Source organism: Erinaceus europaeus, chromosome 2, assembly GCF_950295315.1.
Source record: "Erinaceus europaeus chromosome 2, mEriEur2.1, whole genome shotgun sequence".
In the NCBI taxonomy this organism is placed as follows: Eukaryota; Metazoa; Chordata; class Mammalia; order Eulipotyphla; family Erinaceidae; genus Erinaceus; species Erinaceus europaeus.
The window spans coordinates 121,776,933-121,794,978 of NC_080163.1; the positions used below are offsets into that span (position 1 = coordinate 121,776,933).

The 18,046-nt window shown below is 41.2% G+C and overlaps 1 protein-coding gene across 3 annotated transcripts in view; it reads right to left on the reverse strand.

The window, feature by feature from the left end:
- The window catches only part of USP10 (ubiquitin specific peptidase 10), a 64,915-nt gene that overhangs the window by 26,433 nt on the left and 20,436 nt on the right, over positions 1 to 18,046 (reverse strand). Inside the window, exons 1-2 of one of the 3 annotated variants that reach the window (XM_060185083.1) lie at positions 17,691 to 17,824; positions 2,377 to 2,445 (exon numbers count right to left, since the gene is read on the reverse strand). The exons of 1 other annotated variant lie outside the window; for it this stretch is intronic. In XM_060185083.1, coding sequence (XP_060041066.1) covers positions 2,377 to 2,445; positions 17,691 to 17,702 — 81 coding nt within the window. In that variant the 5' untranslated portion in view covers positions 17,703 to 17,824. Of the gene's footprint in view, positions 1 to 2,376; positions 2,446 to 17,690; positions 17,825 to 18,046 lie in introns of those variants that run through there. One more of the 3 variants, XM_007531620.2, reaches the window with a different exon arrangement.

Below are 18,046 nucleotides of genomic sequence, written 5' to 3' on the forward strand. Positions count from 1 at the left end.
TCATTTTTTTTTTAATGAAACCTGATATAAGCTTTAGTTTCTTTGATTTTTTTCTTTTGTCCTAAAGTGAAAGAGAAAAGAACAATAAATCTTTCTTACATGTTTTAATCCTATCAAACAATTTTAGTTAAGAAAATGAACTAAGTGTATTAAGGGATTTAAAATTAAGGAATCGAAATGGCAAGTTAGCTTTATTAAAAGTTAATTGTGATTTTACTTGGTAACACTTCTGCTTCATTCTATACAATTTCAACAATTTTTATATTTGATATATAAATTTTTAAATGTCCAGATAAGTTTTTTAGTTTAAACTAAATAAAACCATCAATCAAATAATAAACATGAAAGACCTAACTGGAGACAGACCACAGTCATGATAAGAAAAACTTATTATTGAATGCAATTCCAACAGAAAATTCAGTAAGATTTTTCATAGAGCTTTCATGACATGCAGGTCAGAAATTAGGGGTGGAAAATTGACAAAATATTTGTGGATAAATACAAGAAAGGGGTGTGGGCCCTACCAGTCCAAATACAAAGCTGTGGTCATTAAAGTATGTGGTATTAAGCAGAGTTTATAAAGCAAAAGGTCCGGCAGTACAGAGGACACAAAATCAGGACAATCCAGCTCTCTAAGTGGTTCCAGAATAGCTCACTATTGGAGGGTAGAGATGGAGATGTGGGCACATAGATTCTCTCACACATACACAAAAATCAGCATCTCAATTTCTGCTGTTATGTACTGAAGTGGAAATTTTTCAAAAGCTTAAAACTTGCACACGTGGCACAAAGCACAATGACCAGTGTAAAGATCCTGGTTTGAGTCCCCAACTCCCTACCTGCAGGGGGGTCGCTTCAGAAGCGGTGAAGCAGGTCTGCAGGTGTCTTTCTCTCCCCCTCTCTGTCTTCCCATCCTCTCTCCATTTCTCTCTGTCCTATCCAACAACAATAATAGCAATAACAACAATAAACAACAAAGGTAACAAAAGGGAGAAAACAGCCTCCAGGAGCAGTGCAAGCACCAAGCCCCAGCGATAACCCTGAATGCTAAATAAATAAATGTTTATCTTTATTACTTCAAGAAAGGGAAGTACTTCTTACAGATACATTTAAAAAGTGGTCTGTGGAAACCATGAGAAAAACAGTAAATGTATTACACACACAACCATGAGGCATGAATCATTGAAACAGAAATCTATACTGTCCAGACAAAAAGCAATGAAATAACACTTGGTAGTTTGTAATGTGAGCTAAAACAATGTATTTACCCATCAGACTAACAAAAGTTTAAGCAGGCCTACAATGATAATTAACAAAATAGAAATTTTAACATCAAACAATTTGTGACAGGAATGTAGACTGTTTGAACCACTTAGAAAGCAGATTAGCATTCACTAGTAAAACTAAAGATGTTTAAAAAAAGAAACTAAAGGTAAAAAAAACCAAAAAACTAAAGATGCTTAAAAATACTAAAGCCACTTCTGCAAATAAAGATGCTTGCAGAAGCTAGCAAGTCCATTGCTAGAAATATGTCCTGGAGTGGTTCAGGAGGTGTCGCAGTGGAGAAAGCATTGGACTCTCAAGCATGAGATCCTGAGTTCCATCACCAGCAGCACATGTACCATATGCTGGTTCTCGTTCATTCTCTCTCTCTCCCCTATCTTTCTCATTAATAAATAAAATCTTAAAAAGGAAAGGAATATATGCTGGAGAGAACCAGAGTACCAGGAAACATTTTTTTTAGTGTTCAGTGCAGCTTTTTTGTAAATACTGGGAGAACTAAAGACCTAAATATCCCTCAATAGGACAAAATGGTTTTTAAAAAGTTGTGATACAGTCAATTATGCAATGATATAATATTTGGTCATTAAAAGTTAAGAACAAGCATAGAAAAAATTAGATGTTAGCTTACTGAATACACATGAAATCATTTGTGGAACACAAATGGGGGGGGGGGGGGGAGCCAGTCAGGAAAGAATACTTAAAATTTTCAGCAATTATTTTTGGGGAGAACGGAGAATGAGATGAAAGAAGTATATACAGTGGAGAGTACTGAGATGGTATAGTGGCTCTGCACATGAACTCTGAGGTAGACTGAGCATCAGGTTCAAACCTTGTTCTTACCAGAAGCCAGTGGTTCACCCTTGGGGGCGGGGGGGGGGAGTATGCAGTGATGGCCTCGAGAGTTATCTGCAAATTTTTTGCTATCTATAAAGATATGTTAAATCTTGTTGGTGGGGTCACGCATTTCTCTTATTTGTCTCTGAACTTTCCTGCATATTGCAATTATCTTAAAACAACATAGTTAATAAAAAAGTAAACATAACTATTAATTATACCTACACATTTATCCAGTAAAACAAAGTACTGTCTTACCTCAACAGAAGAGCGAGGAGTCACAAAAAACTGATTGAATTCATCGGGGCTAAAATCTCCAAAAATGTACTGGAAAAAAATTTAAAAAAAAAAAAAGAGCCACTGGTCACATAAAATATACAAATTATATATTTCCAGAAAGTGCTGCCACTACAGTTCTATGAAATATCTGGGCCAGAATCCCAAACTCTTTTCTCAAAATAAATTATGAACCTGTAAACATATTTCTTAATTACAAACAGAAAAAACAATACTTATATCCTTTTCTATCAATTGTCAAAGAATGCTGTGAATTTGGCAAAACCTTCTTGAAACAGGTGATGTTGTACGCCAAACTTAAAAGCAAAACTGCTACAAGGGGACAAACACTTTGGTTTAGCTGGTCCATTCCCTTTTTTGCTGACTCATGCACCAAACATTACTTCCATTGTCATCTGTTAGATATATTAAAGGAAAGCATAGGATGGGACATAAGGAAACCCAAAAAAGGGGAAATGTAATGATCCCAAGGAATGATCCCTTGAAAAAAGATATTAGAACATGACACATGGAGCAGCATTTGGAATGCAGCTATGCTCACCACTATACCACCAAAGCCTCCAATGGAGCAACACCTGATAGACAAGAATTAAGCTGACAAAAAGCAATGTGATCAGACTTCTACAATAGAGAATCATTCACAAATTCTTCACTCATTCATTCATTCATTCATTCATTCAATAATTATGCGGGCCTGCTAAGAGTTCATCTTCATGATTGGTAGGTCCTCTATTTTTTTTTAAAGAGAAGTGTTTTTTAAATCTTTTTAATATTTATTTATTCCCTTTTGTTGCCCTTGTTGTTTTATTGTTGTTGTTGTTGGATAGGACAGAGAGAAATGGAGAGAGGAGGGGAGACAGAGAGGAAAGATAGACATCTGCAGACCTGCTTCACTACTGTGAAGCAACTCCCCTGCAGGTGGGAAGCCGGGGACTCGAACCGGGATCCTTACGCCTGTCCTTGTGAGACCTGCTGCACTACTGCCCTTAACCCACTGCACTACCACTGGACTCCCAGGTCCACTATTCTAATGGAGCTGACAATTTAGTGACTTGCAAGGAAATCTTACAAACAACTCAAAAGTAACCAGTAACAATGTACTGAGGGGATAGCAAAATGGTATATGAAAGAATTTCTTGCCTGAGGGTTGGATGTTCCAGGTTCAATCTCCTGCATAAGTCATATGACCAGTGCTCTAGTAATATATATGCATATATGCATATACACTAAAAACAAAACTATCTTCATAAAATATATATATTCCAAAATGCAAAGTGTGCACTGACAGTAATGTTGAAAATAAAATCTCGAAAATATTTAGAAATGACCTGAAGTTTTAATTTTTATTGATAAAATGGAAACACTGACAAAAACCATAGGATAAGAGGAGTACAATTCCAACCATGAGAATTCCGTATCCCATCCCCTCCCCTAATAGCTTTCCTATTCTTTAACCCTCTGGGAGTATAGACCCAGGGTGATTATGGGTACAGAAGGTGGAAGGTTTGGCTTCTGTAAATTGCTTCCCTGCTGAACATGGGTGGTCGATTCATACTCCTACCCTGTCTCTCTCTTCCCTTTGTGGGGCAGAGCATTGCTCAGCTCTGGCTTATGGTGGTGCTGGGGGGTTGAATCTGGGAGCTCTGAGTCTCAGGCATAAAAGTTGTTTGCATAACCACTATGCTGTCCCCAGCCTGGAATGCTTTCACCCTGAGCTTAAAAACATGAGGAAGGCTGACATTCAGATCACTCAGACATAATAAGCAGCAAAAGGAGAAGACACCTTCAAATGAAAAAAAAAGTTTAAGAAAGGTAGGGATAGGGTGGGGGAGATAGCATGATGGCAATACGCTTTCTGAAGAAATGGGAGAAACTGAGGACTATCACACTGTACGACACTAGGGGACGCCAGAGCACAGTTTGCTGCACTTTCAGTCAAACTGCAACTCTAGAAACCCATGTAGGTACCACTAAAAAGCTCTCTTCCTTCAAAGGAATCCATGAAAAGAGATCAGTGGTGATGGTGGGGACAGCATAATGGTTATGCAAAAAGACTCTCATGCCCGAGGCTCCAAAGTTTCAGGTTCAATCCCCCGCACCATCATAAACCAGCGCTAAGCAGTTCTCTGGTGTAATAAATAAAGGCAGCAAGCAATGAACACTTGGTTGTGTGTGTTAATCACACTTTCCAGGTTCTGTGGCACTGGACAAGTATCAGTTGTACCAAGCGCCAGCAATAACCCTGGTAGCAAAACAAACAACCCAGTGATGTTTATTTCACTTTATTTGTAAAGTGAGGGTATTCTGGACAGCCTCCAAAGTTCTTCCCAGCTCCCCAAGAATGACCTAGGTCTAACAAAGACCAAAAAACATGATGCTGAGTAAAATAAGTCATATTCCAAATTAACGTAAGGTTAATATAATGTAAGGCCACTTAATGTAAGGTTCAATTTAAACAAAATGCCCAGAAGAGGACAATCTTAGGACTTAAACATCAAAGCAACAAAGTATTGAATTTCAGGGGCCAGTGGTGGTGCACCTGGTTGAGTGCACACATACAATGTGCAAGGACCAAGGTTCACGCTCCCGGTCCCCACCTGCAGGGGAAAGTTTAGAGGTGGTGAGGCAGTTCTGCAGGTGTCTGTCTCTCTCTCCCCCATCCTCTAGATTTCTGGCTGTCTCTATCTAATAAAGATAATAAAAATTAAAAAAAAATAAGGTATTGAAATTTAGTGCCTAGTTTCATTATTTATTTCGTTCTATTAAAGTCCTAGCAAGATCCCCTCTCAACTTTCAATGTAGAATTTTATAATGGGGGGGCCAGATGGTGGTGCACCTGGTTGAGCGCACACATTACAGTGTGCAAGGTCCTGGGTTCGAGCCCCTCGTCCCCACCTGCAGGGGAAAAGCTTTGCAAGTGGTAAAGCAGTGTTGTGGGTTTCTCACTGTCTCTCTCCTTCTCTATCACCCCCTTCCCTCTTAATTTCTAGCTGTCTCTATCCAATAAAGAAATAAAGATAATAAAAAGTAATAATAAGGACAGGGATAGATAACATAATGATAGAAAATAACAGAGACTCTCATGCCTGAGGCTCCAAAGTCCCAGGTTCAATTCCCTGTCCCAGCATAAGCCAGAGCTGAGCAGTGTTCTGGTTTTAAAAAAAAATCTGCAAAAAAAAATAATAATAAATAAAATTTTATAATGGATTAAAAAGCTTCTTCACAGCAAAAGAAACCACTATAGAAACCAAGAGACCCCTCACAGAATGGGAGAAGATCTTTACATGCCATACATCAGATAAGAGTTTAATAACCAACATATATAAAGAGCTTGCCAGACTCAACAACAAGACAACAAATAACCCCATCCAAAAATGGGGGGATGACTTGGACAGAATATTCACCACAGAAGAGATCCAAAAGGTGGAGAAACACATGAAAAAATGCTCCAAGTCTCTGATTGTCAGAGAAATGCAAATAAAGACAACAATGAGATATCACTTCACTCCTGTGAGAATGTCATACATCAGAAAAGGTAACAGCAGCAAATGCTGGAGAGGGTGTGGGGTCAAAGGAACCCTCCTGCACTGCTGGTGGGAATGTCAATTGGTCCAACCTCTGTGGAGAACAGTCTGGAGAACTCTCAGAAGGCTAGAAATGGGCCTACCCTATGATCCTGCAATGCCCCTCCTGGGGATAGATCCTAAGGAACCCAACACATCCATCCAAAAAGATCTGTGTACACATATGTTCTTGGCAGCACAATTTGTAATAGCCAAAACCTGGAAGCAACCTAGGTGTCCAACAACAGATGAGTGGCTGAGCAAGTTGTGGTATATATACACAATGGAATACAACTCAGCTGTAAAAAATGGTAACTTCACCGTTTTCAGCCAATCTTGGATGGACCTTGAAAAAATCATGTTGAGTGAAATAAGTCAGAAACAGAAGGATGAATATGGGATGATCTCACTCTCAGGCCGAAGTTGAAAAACAAGATTAGAAAAGAAAACACAAGTCGAACCTGAAATGAAATTGGAGTATTACACCAAAGTAAAAGACTCTGGGGTGAGTGGGTGGATGGGGAGAATACAGGTCCATGAAAGATGATGAATGACATAGTGGGGGTTGTATTGTTAAATGGGAATCTGGGGAATGTTATGCATGTACAAACTATTGTATTTACTGTTGAATGTAAAACATTATTTCCCCAATAAAGAAATAAATTATTTTAAAAAAAAATTTTATAATGGGTTGATTATATACTTTTGAAGCACATTCATTAAGATCATGAGCTAGCGCTAAGCTCAAGGACCGGCGTCAGGATCCCGGTTCGAGCCCCCGGCTCCCCACCTGCAGGCAGGTCCCTTCACAGGCAGTGAAGCAGGTCTGCAGGTGTCTGTCTTTCTCTCCCCCTCTCTGTCTTCCCCTCCTCTCTCCATTTCTCTCTGTCCTATCCAACAACAATGACATCAATAATAACTACAACAATAAAACAACAAGGGCAACAAAAGGGAATAAATAAATAAATAAAAAACTTAAAAAAAAAAAGATCATGAGCTAGGGAGTCAGGCGGTAGTCAGGTGGTTTGAGCCCCTGGCTCCCCACCTGCAGGGGAGTCACTTCACAGGCGGTGAAGCAGGTCTGCAGATGTCTATCTTTCCCCTCTGTCTTCCCCATCTCTCTCCATTTCTCTCTGTCCTATCCAACAACAACATCACTGATTACCACAATAATAACTATAATTTTTAAAAGGGCAACAAAAGGGAATAAATTTTTTTAAAAATCATGAGTTAAAAAAAAAAACATGAGTTAAATTTCCCTTCCAGTGACCATTTTGGGCACAGCTAGAAATTAGAGAAGATAAGACTCCTTTAACAGAAATCTTTTACTGTCAACATTTCAGTTCTACATATACATAAGTTATTGCACAATGGCAGTTAAATTGTAACTTGATTAGCTCTAACAGAGTAACTAAGCTGCACAGCAACTGAGATAGTCTTCATTATAGGATGATGGACTATAATGAATTTTATCTCATGGAACCAGACCGATAAGGAATACGTTTAGAGCATTTATCTGGGATAACCCCAGTGGAAGTTCAAGATTCCATTTATTTTATATTTGTTACAATTATATGGTGCTAATCTTAAAATGGGAGAAAGAGAAAAGCATGAGGATGGAGAAGGAAAAAAGGAAAGGGAGGAGCGGGCAATGACACACCTAGTTATTTGCATATAGTACTGGGCACAAGGACACAGGTTCAAGCTGCTCACTCCTCATCTACAACGGGGACACTTCACAAGTGGTGAAGCCTTTCTTTCTCTCTTCCTATCCCCCCCCTTCTCAATTTCTCTTTGGCCTACCAAAAAAATCTTTTTTAAAGAAAAAAAAAAAAGGAGGCAGGAAAACACTAATAAAAAACAAAGTAACAGAAGCCTGTCTGCTGGAACTAGATGTGAATGAGCAGATGGGTTCCAAGAGGTCACCAAGGGAAACTTCAGGAGATATAGAAATGGTATCTTCGGGGCTGGGTGGTGGCACACCTGGTTGAACACACTTGTTAAAATGCACAAGGACCCAAGTTAGAGTCCCCAGTCCCTATCTGCAGGGGGGAAGCTTTGCAAGTGGTAAAGCAGAACTATAGGTGTGTCTCTCTATCTCCCCCTTCCCACTTGATTTCTGGCTGTCTCTATCCAATAAATATAAAGATAGTTTTTAAAAAGATTTTATTAATTTATGAGATAGGAGAGAGAAAGAACCAGACATCACTCTGGCACCTGTGCTGCCGGGGATTGGGACCGACCTCATGCTTGAGAGTCCAAAGCTTTATCACTGCGCCACCTCCTGGACCACAAATAAAGATAATTCAAAAAAAAAAAAAAAGAAATGGTATCTTCCTGTGAGAATGTCATACATCAGAAAAGGTGGCAGCAACAAATGCTGGAGAGGCTGTGGGGACAAAGGAACCTTCCTGCACTGCTGGTGGGAATGTCAAGTGGTCCAACCCCTGTGAAGAGCAGTCTGGAGAACTCTAGGAAAGTTAGAAGTGGACCTGCTCTATGACCCTGCAGGTCCTCTCCTGGGGATATATCCTAAGGATATCAAACACACCCATCCAAAAAAATTTGTGTATACCCACCCATGTTCAAAGCAGCACAATTTGTAATAGTCAAAACCTGGAAGCAACCCAAGAGTCCAACAATAGAGGTAAGTTGTGGTCTATATACACAATGAATACTACTCAGCTATTAAAAATGGTGAATTAGGGGAGTCGAGCGGTAGCTCAGAGGGTTAAGCTCATTCGAGGCTCCGGCTCCCCACCTGCAGGGGAGTCACTTCAAAGGCAGTTAAAAAAAAAAAACACTAGCATAGCCACAGGCCCTTTGGAATATAACTAAAACATGCCTACTACCTATCTACAAAACAGAGACCCCCCCAAGATTCGACTTCCGGAGGCGGAGCTACGAGCAGCAGATCGCTTTCTCTCCTCTCCTCTCCTCTCCCGGATCAACTAGGAATACCAAAGGAGACCACCCGGACCGAAACAAGACAGGACTAGAATGACCACAGAAACCCAGTAAATCACCCGTGAGTACAAACACGCGTGGCTGGTGACAGAGAGGAGAGAGGGACCTAAGGAGAGATTAAGTGACTGCTAATAGTTCGACAGTTTGTCAGTGGAGACACCACCTTCAGTCTGCTCCACCAACAAGGGGACAGCTGAAGGGAGGAAAGGACTCCCCAGAGACTCACCAAGTGCAACTCTGAGTCTCCATTGCTACTACCCTCAGAATCTGGAGCAGCAACAGGGAGGGACACCAGGGTACAGAGATCTAACCGGGAAACTCAGAAGACCTATACCTCGGTGGCATAGCTGAGGGGCTGTGAAAGTCTCTTTGCATAACCACTGGATTATCTCTGCCACACCCTGCTTTATCTCTTGGTCAGGAGTCAGTGATTAAGCTAAGAAGCCTATTGATAGTTTAAAAGCCCTCAGGCTCCCATAGCCTACAGGGGAAAAAAAAAAGGCTTTTACACCACTGAACTCCAACTCAGGGATTGAAAAAACTGTTAACTTATTTAAAATGGTTAAAACAACAAGAAAAAATATTGGAGACTCGAACCAGGACAAGAGTCCAGCTAAAAGTCCTCCAGAGGGTGAAGCACAAAACAACGAGTTCAACATCCAAACATTAGCTAAGGAAATAATAACAGGAGTGAGTAAAGAATTTGAAAAAATTGTAATCAGAAATGCAGGAACAACAAATGAGAATATGGAAGAAAATTCTAATTATCTCATGGTTATTAGAGAGCTGAAAGCTGAAATCTCTGAGCTAAGAAGGCAACTAGCTGAACAAGCTAAAACAGTATCACAGCAGGGCAACAAAATAGATGAACTCCAGAAAGCAGTAGAGGGCAGAGAGAATAGAATCAATGAGGCTGAAGACAGAATTAGCAAAATTGAGGATGAATTAGAGACAACAAAAAAAGAAGTAAGAGATCTCAAAAAGAGATTAAGAGATGCTGAAAACAACAACAGAGTCCTATGGGATGACTTCAAAAGAAACAATATACGCATTATTGGCTTACCAGAGGAAGAAAGAGAAGGGGAGGAAGAAAGCGTTCTCCAGGCCATAATAGCTGAAAATTTCTCTAGTCTAGACAACACCAAAGACATAAAGATTCAAGAAGCCCAGAGGGTCCCAAACAGAATTAACCCAGACCTAAAGACACCAAGACATGTCATACTTAGATTGGAAAGGAATAAGGATAAAGAAAGGATCCTCAAGGCTGCAAGAGAAAAACAAAGAGTCACCTACAAAGGAAAACCCATAAGATTAGCAGCAGACTTCTCCATACAAACAGAAAAAAGCTAACAGCTCGGGAGTTGGGCGGTGGCGCAGCAGGTTAAGCGCATGTGGCGCAAAGCACAAGGACCAGCAGGCGTAAGGATCCCCACCTGCAATGGGAGTCGCTTCACATAGAGTGAAGCAGGTCTGCAGGTGTCTGTCTCTCTCCCTCTCTCTCTGTCCTCTCCTGTCCTAGATCAACAACCACAACAATGTTAAACAAAGGCAACAAAAGGGAAAATAAATATTTTTTAAAAATTTTAAAAGAAAAAGCTAACAGCTCTAAAAACCAAAAAGGAATTATTATAGTACTGGTCTGAAAAATTTGCAGGACCAGCAACAGAGGTGGCAGCAAGCATTCCTGATGGCAGTGTGGCTTAGTAGCATGCATACATCCTCAAAGCTTTTTTAATAAAGATAGAGAATAACAGAACCAGAGAGGTGGAGAGAAAGAGACCCCCTGCAGCACACTGCTCCACCACGAGGAGACTCTCCCCCAAAGATAGGGACCCAGGGATTGAACCAAATGTGCCCCACTGGGTGTGCCACTGCCAAGCCCCCATCCTGTAATCACAAACAGAGTGCAGGATGAATTTGAAAGTGAACTCTAAGAGAGGAGATAATTCCAGCTATTATGCAGTGTTGTGGAGTCTGAGCTGCCCCACACCATCCACTAAGTCTACTTCACAAATGAGCACTGCAGTTATCATGACAGCTATTATTTCATAGTTTTGAGTTTTATATGTGTACTTACATCATTTTTCAAAATAAAGTTTGCAACTTAAGAACCCTTGTGCATTTCCAGTACACAGGAACTAGATAAGTGCTGAAAAAAATCTAATTCACAAATAAATGGAAAAACACCATAGCCATGGATCACATGATTACTGTTAAAATGTCCACACAACTGGGTTGGGGAGAGGTTATACAAAAAGACCTTTTTCCCCCCGAGCCCGAAGTCTGATATGCAGGTGGATCCAATTTATTGTCTAGGGAGATGATGTCACAGCTGGAAAAAGGACCAGAAAGCTGGATCAGGGAAGAGAGTAGCTCCCAAATACGGGAAAGGTTTATACATATTGTTGACTGTAAACCCCATCAATCTGATGTGATCTGGGGCCCAAAAAGAGGGGCAGGCTGGGAGTATGGATCAACCTGTCAATGCCCATGTTCAGCGGAGAAGCTGAACCCTATACCACCATAAGCCAGAGCAATTCCAGTAGCATTATTTATAGAAACCGAGGGTAAGGTATCTGCATTGCTGTGTATGTGATCCAGGTTCAAGGCTTGGCACAACATGGGAGGTGCTATGGCATCTACCTGAATGAAGAAAAGCAGCCCATAGCAGTGAAATCACACATGTGCAAGGTACAAGGTAAACATATGTGTACACATACACCTAGTATTTGTAATGAATTACTAAAGACCCCAAATAGCTATACTAATTTTGAAAAAGAATAATAAAGTGTGTAATAAGTTATGCAAATGACTTTCATGCCTAAGGCTCTGAGGTCCCAGGTTTAATCCCCAGCACCACTGAACACCAGAGCTGACCAGTGCTCTGGTTAAATAAATTAAAAATAAAGTTGTGGTCCGGGAGGTGGCGCAGTGGATAAAGCACTGGAGTCTCAACCATGAGGTCCCGAGTTTAATCTTTGGCAGCACATGTACCAGAGTGATATCTAGTTCTTTTTCTCTCTCTTCCTATCTCTCTTGGAAAAAAAAAAAAAAAAAAGCAGGTCTGTAGGTGTCTTTCTCTCCCTGTCTTCCCCTCCTCTCAATTTCTCTCTGTCCTATCCAACAACGACAGCAGCAACTGCAGCAACAACAATAATAACAATGACAATAAATAAGGGCAACAAAGGGGGGAAAATAGCGTCCAGGAGCAGTGGGTTCGTAGTGCAGGCACCGAGCCCCAGCAATAACCCTGGGGGGGGGGGGGGAGCAAAATAAAAAATAAAAGAGTCCAGTGCTGTGGTCTAGGAGGTGGCACAATGATAAAGCTTTGGACTCTACAGAAAAAAAAAAAAAATTTAAAGCATTATTCAGGCACATGATATACTATCAGAACTCAAAACCTCAAGTTTTTAGAGTTCCGCACTTGATCCACTTTGCCACCTCCTAGATTGATTTCTCTAATGTTAAAACAAACAAGTCTTTCAAAAATAAATACAACCAGGGTGGGGGTAGATAGCATAATGGTTATGCAAAGAGACTCTCATGCCTGAGACTCCAGAGTCCTAGGTTCAATCCTCTGTACCACCATAAGCCAGAGCTGAGCAGTGCTCTGGTCTAAACAATAAATAAATAAATAAATAAATAAATAAGATCACCTCCTGAGAGAGAATGACTTTTTGGTTGGGAGGATAGCCAAATGATTATGCAAAGAAACTCTCATGCTTGAGGCTTCAAAGTTCAATTCCTTGCACTACCATAAGCTAGAGTTGAGCTGTGAAATAGAGTGTGTGTGTGTGTGTGTGTGTGTGTGTGTGTGTGTGTGTGTGTGTGAGAGAGAGAGAGAGAGAGAGAGAGAGAGAGAGAGAGGAGAGAGAGAGAGAGAGAGAAATATGAGAATAATGTCCCTGAACATTCTTTCTTAACAATTCTATCCAGTTTTCACTAAGAACATTCAAAGGCTATCTGACTTGCATCCATCTACATTAGATGTCCCCAATGAATGGCCTTAATTTTCCCTCTCATGATTTTTGGGTTTAATATGCTTTAATGTGCTGAATAAATTCCCACATCTGGAAGAGAGACCAAAGAATGAAGAGTTTAAGAACCTACAAAGAAAAGCAACCAGCCCCTATACAGTTGTCCACTCTAAAACCAAAGCAGTCTTGATGTGGACTAACCAACACCCTCACGGCTCCTCTGCACCAGCACCACAGCACCCTACCCATCAATTCAGTCACAAGCATATCCTGGGTTTCCAAACATGCTGCAGGTTTAGAGACTTTGATGGTCAGTATCTCCTCCCTCCCTCCCTTTTAATAGAGGCAGAGATAATGAGAAGGGGAAGATAATAAGAGAGGGAGAGAGACAAAGAGATACCCGCTCATGCCACTTCTCTCCACCCTTCCTAGTCAATTCCATAAAGTTCCTACCTGGTTTTCCTTTGGTCACTGTTAAGAGCTTGTTCTGCCTCACCAATGTGTCCTAAAGTTTCACCTACTGGAGCCCTGCCCCACTAGTGAAAGACAGAAACAGATTGGGGGTATGGATCAACCTGCCAATATCCATGTCCAGCAGAAAAGCAATTACAGAAACCAGACTTTCTACCTTCTACAACCCATAAAGAATTTTGGTCCAGTGATCCCAGAGGTGGTGCAGTGGATAAAGCGCTGGATCTCAAGCATGAGGTCCTGAATTCTATCCCCGGCAGCACATGTACCACAGTGATGTCTGGTTCATTCTCAATATCTCTCTCTCTGTGTCTCTCTCTCTCTATTCTCCTCCTCCCTCCCTCCCTCCCACCCCTCTCATTAATTTAAAAAAGAATTTTGGTCCATACTCCCAGAGGGATAAAGAACAAAGAAGTTTCCAATGGCGGGGAATAGGATATGGAACTCTGGTGGTGGGAATTGTACCCCTCTTATTATAATAATAATAATAATAATAATAATAACCTGCTCTGTGTGGAGTGGTCAGGGTTCAAAGTGCAAAGATTCAAGGTCAAGTAATGTACCACACATCAATCCACAACCAGTTTTCTCAGAGTAAAGACATTAATATCTAGGGGTCTAGTACATGTACCACAGTGATGTCTGGTTCTCTTCTCTAAAATCTTTTAAATAAATAAATAAAAACAAAAAAGAGTGGGTAACATCTAAGAAAGTATGCCAGGATGAATGCACTCTCTTTAACTCTTCCCTCCAGCACTAAGCTCAAGACTCAGACTATTCTGAGTTCTATTAACTGCTTTAAACCCCCCCCCCAGGTCACTACATAGACTGTTCCCATTGTCTCAGGTTATTCCCAGTGCCATGCTAAGAGGGCTGTGCTCTGTTCCTTCAGGATTCGTCTCAGAGTTTGTACAGAAGTGAATTACTGTGATAATATGATTAACTGCTCTCCTCCCCCACCCTTGAGCAACCTGGTAAGTGTTGAACAAAGTCTGATTCTGCCCATCACTCCACCCTCAGTGCCTTGTACACAGTAGTCACTCACTAAGTAGAAGAAATCAATGAATGAACTAAAGTTATTTTTTTAAATAGAAACAAAGAAACAGGCTGAGAGAGTGAAAGAAACCACATCACTAAAGCTTCCAGTTCATTGCAAAGCAACAAACTATCCAAGCTTCCAGTCACTGCAAAGCAACAAACTATCCAAGCAAGCTATCTCACCAATCCATGAGTTAAAAGTCAGAGATAACTCTGTCTGTTCTAGCAACAATGTACATGCCTGTGGTCCCAAAGGTCTCAGGTTCAAACTGCCTGGCACCACACTGCACCAGAGCTGAGCAGTGCCCTGGTGTATTTTCTCCTTCTACCTCACCCCCCCTCACCCCTCCATTCTCCCCATCTATCTCCCTTTTAGGAATGACCACCCAGGAGTCACAATTAACCTGTTTTCCCCACTACTTTGGTGAGATCATGAAAGCACAAAACTCTCCAAAATTCTGCATTTGCAATGCACAAGTCTTTGAGGGATCACAGCAGAAATAAGGTCCTTTATATGTGATTTTAGATAAGCGTCTAATAGTCTACAAATTAAACAGAATGCTGATTATGCTATGTGCCCCCACCCCTTCAGGTGTCTCTCTCTCCCTCCTTATCTCAATTTCTGGCTATCTCTATGCAATAAAGATAAAAATAATAATAATAGGGGAGTTGGGCGGTAGTGCAGCAGATTAAGCGCACATAGTGTGAAGCACAAGGACCGGCCCAAGAATCCTGGTTTGAGCACCCATTTCCCCACCTGCAGGGGAGTTTCTTCACCAACAGTGAAGCAGGTCTGCAGGTGTCTTTCTCTCCCCCTCTGTCTTTCCCTCCTCTCTCCATTTCTCTCTGTCCTATCCAACAACAATGACATCAATAACAAAAATAGTAATAACCACAACAACGATAAAACAAGGGCAACAAAAGGGGAAAAAAACAGACTCCAGGAGCAGTGGATTCGTGGTGCAGGCACTGAGCCCCAGCAATAACCCTGGAGGCAATAATAATAATAATAATAAATTTACAAAAGAGAGAGGAAAGAGATACCTACAGAACTACTTAACCACTTGTGAAATGTCTCCCCTGCCTATCCCCCTGCCATAGGTTGGGAGCAATGGCTCAAACACTCCTTGTGCATGGTAACAAGTGCACTTAATCCAGTACACCACCACCTTGCCCCCTATAAGAGTAAATATTTACAAATCATATACCTGACAAGGAATTACCATTCAGAATATGTAGAGAACTCCAAACAACCTGACTGAAAGGTCAAAATATTAAACAGAATGCTACCCTTGGAAGACCTGAGTTTGTGTTTTATTAGTCAAAGTGGTGGTATATGGCTGTCTCTGGATTATAGTTCCCTTAGGAATACAACATGGAAAGAGAAGAAGCTTGTTTTTGGTGAAAATAGGGAAAACCACTAGTTAATTACCAATTCTCCACTATTCACTCGCTGGTGACCTACCAATCTCTCCAACTAAATAAAGATTTATGAGCCAGCAAAACACTGCCCAGCTTTGGCTTACAGGGAAAAGCCAAAGAATACCCTTATACTATCTCCCCTGCATCTGTCATACAAGCAACCCAGTTTTGAACCCTGCCCCCACTACACTGAAAGAAAGCTGTGGTGGTATGGTGTGTATCTGTCTGTCTCATTCCTACTGTCTCCTTCCTGCCTTCCCCATATATATAATCTTTACCCTTTTGTTGCCATTGTTTATCATCATTGTTGTTATTGCTGTTGTTGTTAGATAGGTCAGAAAGAAATCGAGAGAGGAGGGGAAGACGCGGAGAGAAAGATAAGACACCTGGGGATCAGGTGGTGGTGCATTGGGTTAAGCACACATGGAGCCCCCAGCTCCCCACCTACAGGGGAGTCGCTTTATAGGCAGTGAAGCAGGTCTGCTGGTGTCTGTCTTTCTCTTCCCCTGTCTTCCCTTACTCTCTCGATTTCTCTCTGTCCTGTCCAACAACAGCTACAACAACAAATGATAAACAAGGGCAACAAAAGGGGAAAAATGATCCTCCAGGAGCAGTGGACTTACAGTGCAGGCACCGAGCCCTAGTGATAACCCTGGAGGCAAATAAATAAATAAATAAATAAATAAATAAATGTAGACACCTGCAGACCTGCAGGTGGGAAATCAGGAGTTCAAACCAGGATCCTGATGCTAGCCCATGCACATTGTGCCATGTGCGCTTAATGGCTGTGCCACGTGCGCTTAACTGGCTGTGCCACCACCCAGCTCCCTCCTTCCTTCCTTTAAAGGTTTAGTTATTTATTTATGAGGATGAGCAGAGACAGACCCAGAGTGACCCAGATAGCATAGTGATCTGTAGCATAAGCAATGCTGAGTACTTAACTCAGAACCCCATGCTTGAAAACCTAAAGTTCTGTCCAGTATGCCATCTCCAGAGCAAATCCTTAGTTCTATTTCTACCTGGAAAAGTTGGCTAGGTGTGGCACAAATCCAGCAACAACAAAAAGATTTCTCCTCCACTTAGTAATCTCTAACAGGTGACTAATAAGCAAGAACTCAAATTTAAACCAGATCTCTATTTACTATACAAAGCCTGGACAGCACAGCAATTGTAAGCAAGGAGTCAAATGTCTTCAAATACTTTATATATACGTGTGTGTGTGTGTGTGTGTGTGTGTGTGTGTGTGTGTGTGTGTGTGTGTGTGTGTGTGTATTTTTTTTTTTTTTTACCAGAGCACTGCTCAGCTCTGGTTTATGGTGGTGCAGAAGATTGAATCTGGGACTTTGGAGCCTCAAGCATGATAATCTCTTTGCATAACCTTTAGGCTATCTCCCCTGCCTTTTTTAATATATATATATAGATTTAACTATTGGAGCTGGGTGTTATCTCTAATACCCCATCAAAACAGGGGAAAAGCCATCAGAAGCAGTGGAGTCTTCATCATGCATTCAGTGAGTTGACCCCTGCAGATAATCCTGGTAGCCAATAAAAATGAAAATTAAATTAAAGATACCTATATTTTGCTAGTGGGACCAGTGCTCAAATCCAGGGCCTCACAATTACAAAGCACAAGCTCTACTAAGCCACCTTCACTCAAAATAGTGGGGTGGCCCAGAAAGTAGCACAGTGGATAAAGCACTGAACTCGAAAGCATGCGGTCCCAAGTTTGACCCCCGACTTGCATGTGCCAGATTGATGCTCTGATTCTCTCCCCAGCCCCATTAACTAATAAAGTTTTAAAAAAAAAAAAAAAAAGTGGAATGGCAAGATAGCTCACCTGGTTTGCCATGTGAGCAACCAGGTTCAAGCTCCTAGAGGTCACACAGTATTATGGCACTGAAGGAAGCTTCAGTGTTGTTATCTCTCCTCTATCTGAAAAGGGCAGCCCTGGAGTGAGACCCCGGTAAAGAACAAAAGGAAAGAAAGTTAGTTGGACATTTTTTAAATGCAGAAATTCCCACAGCACTTTCTAGTCTTCTGTATCTCAGAGTCACTTTTTTTCTTTTAACCAGAGCACTGTTCATCTCTGGTTTATGGTGGTGTGGGGAATTGAACCTGGGACTTCAAAGTCTCAGGTATGAGAGTCTCTTTGCATAACCATTAGGCTATCTACCCCTGCCCCTCAGATTCACT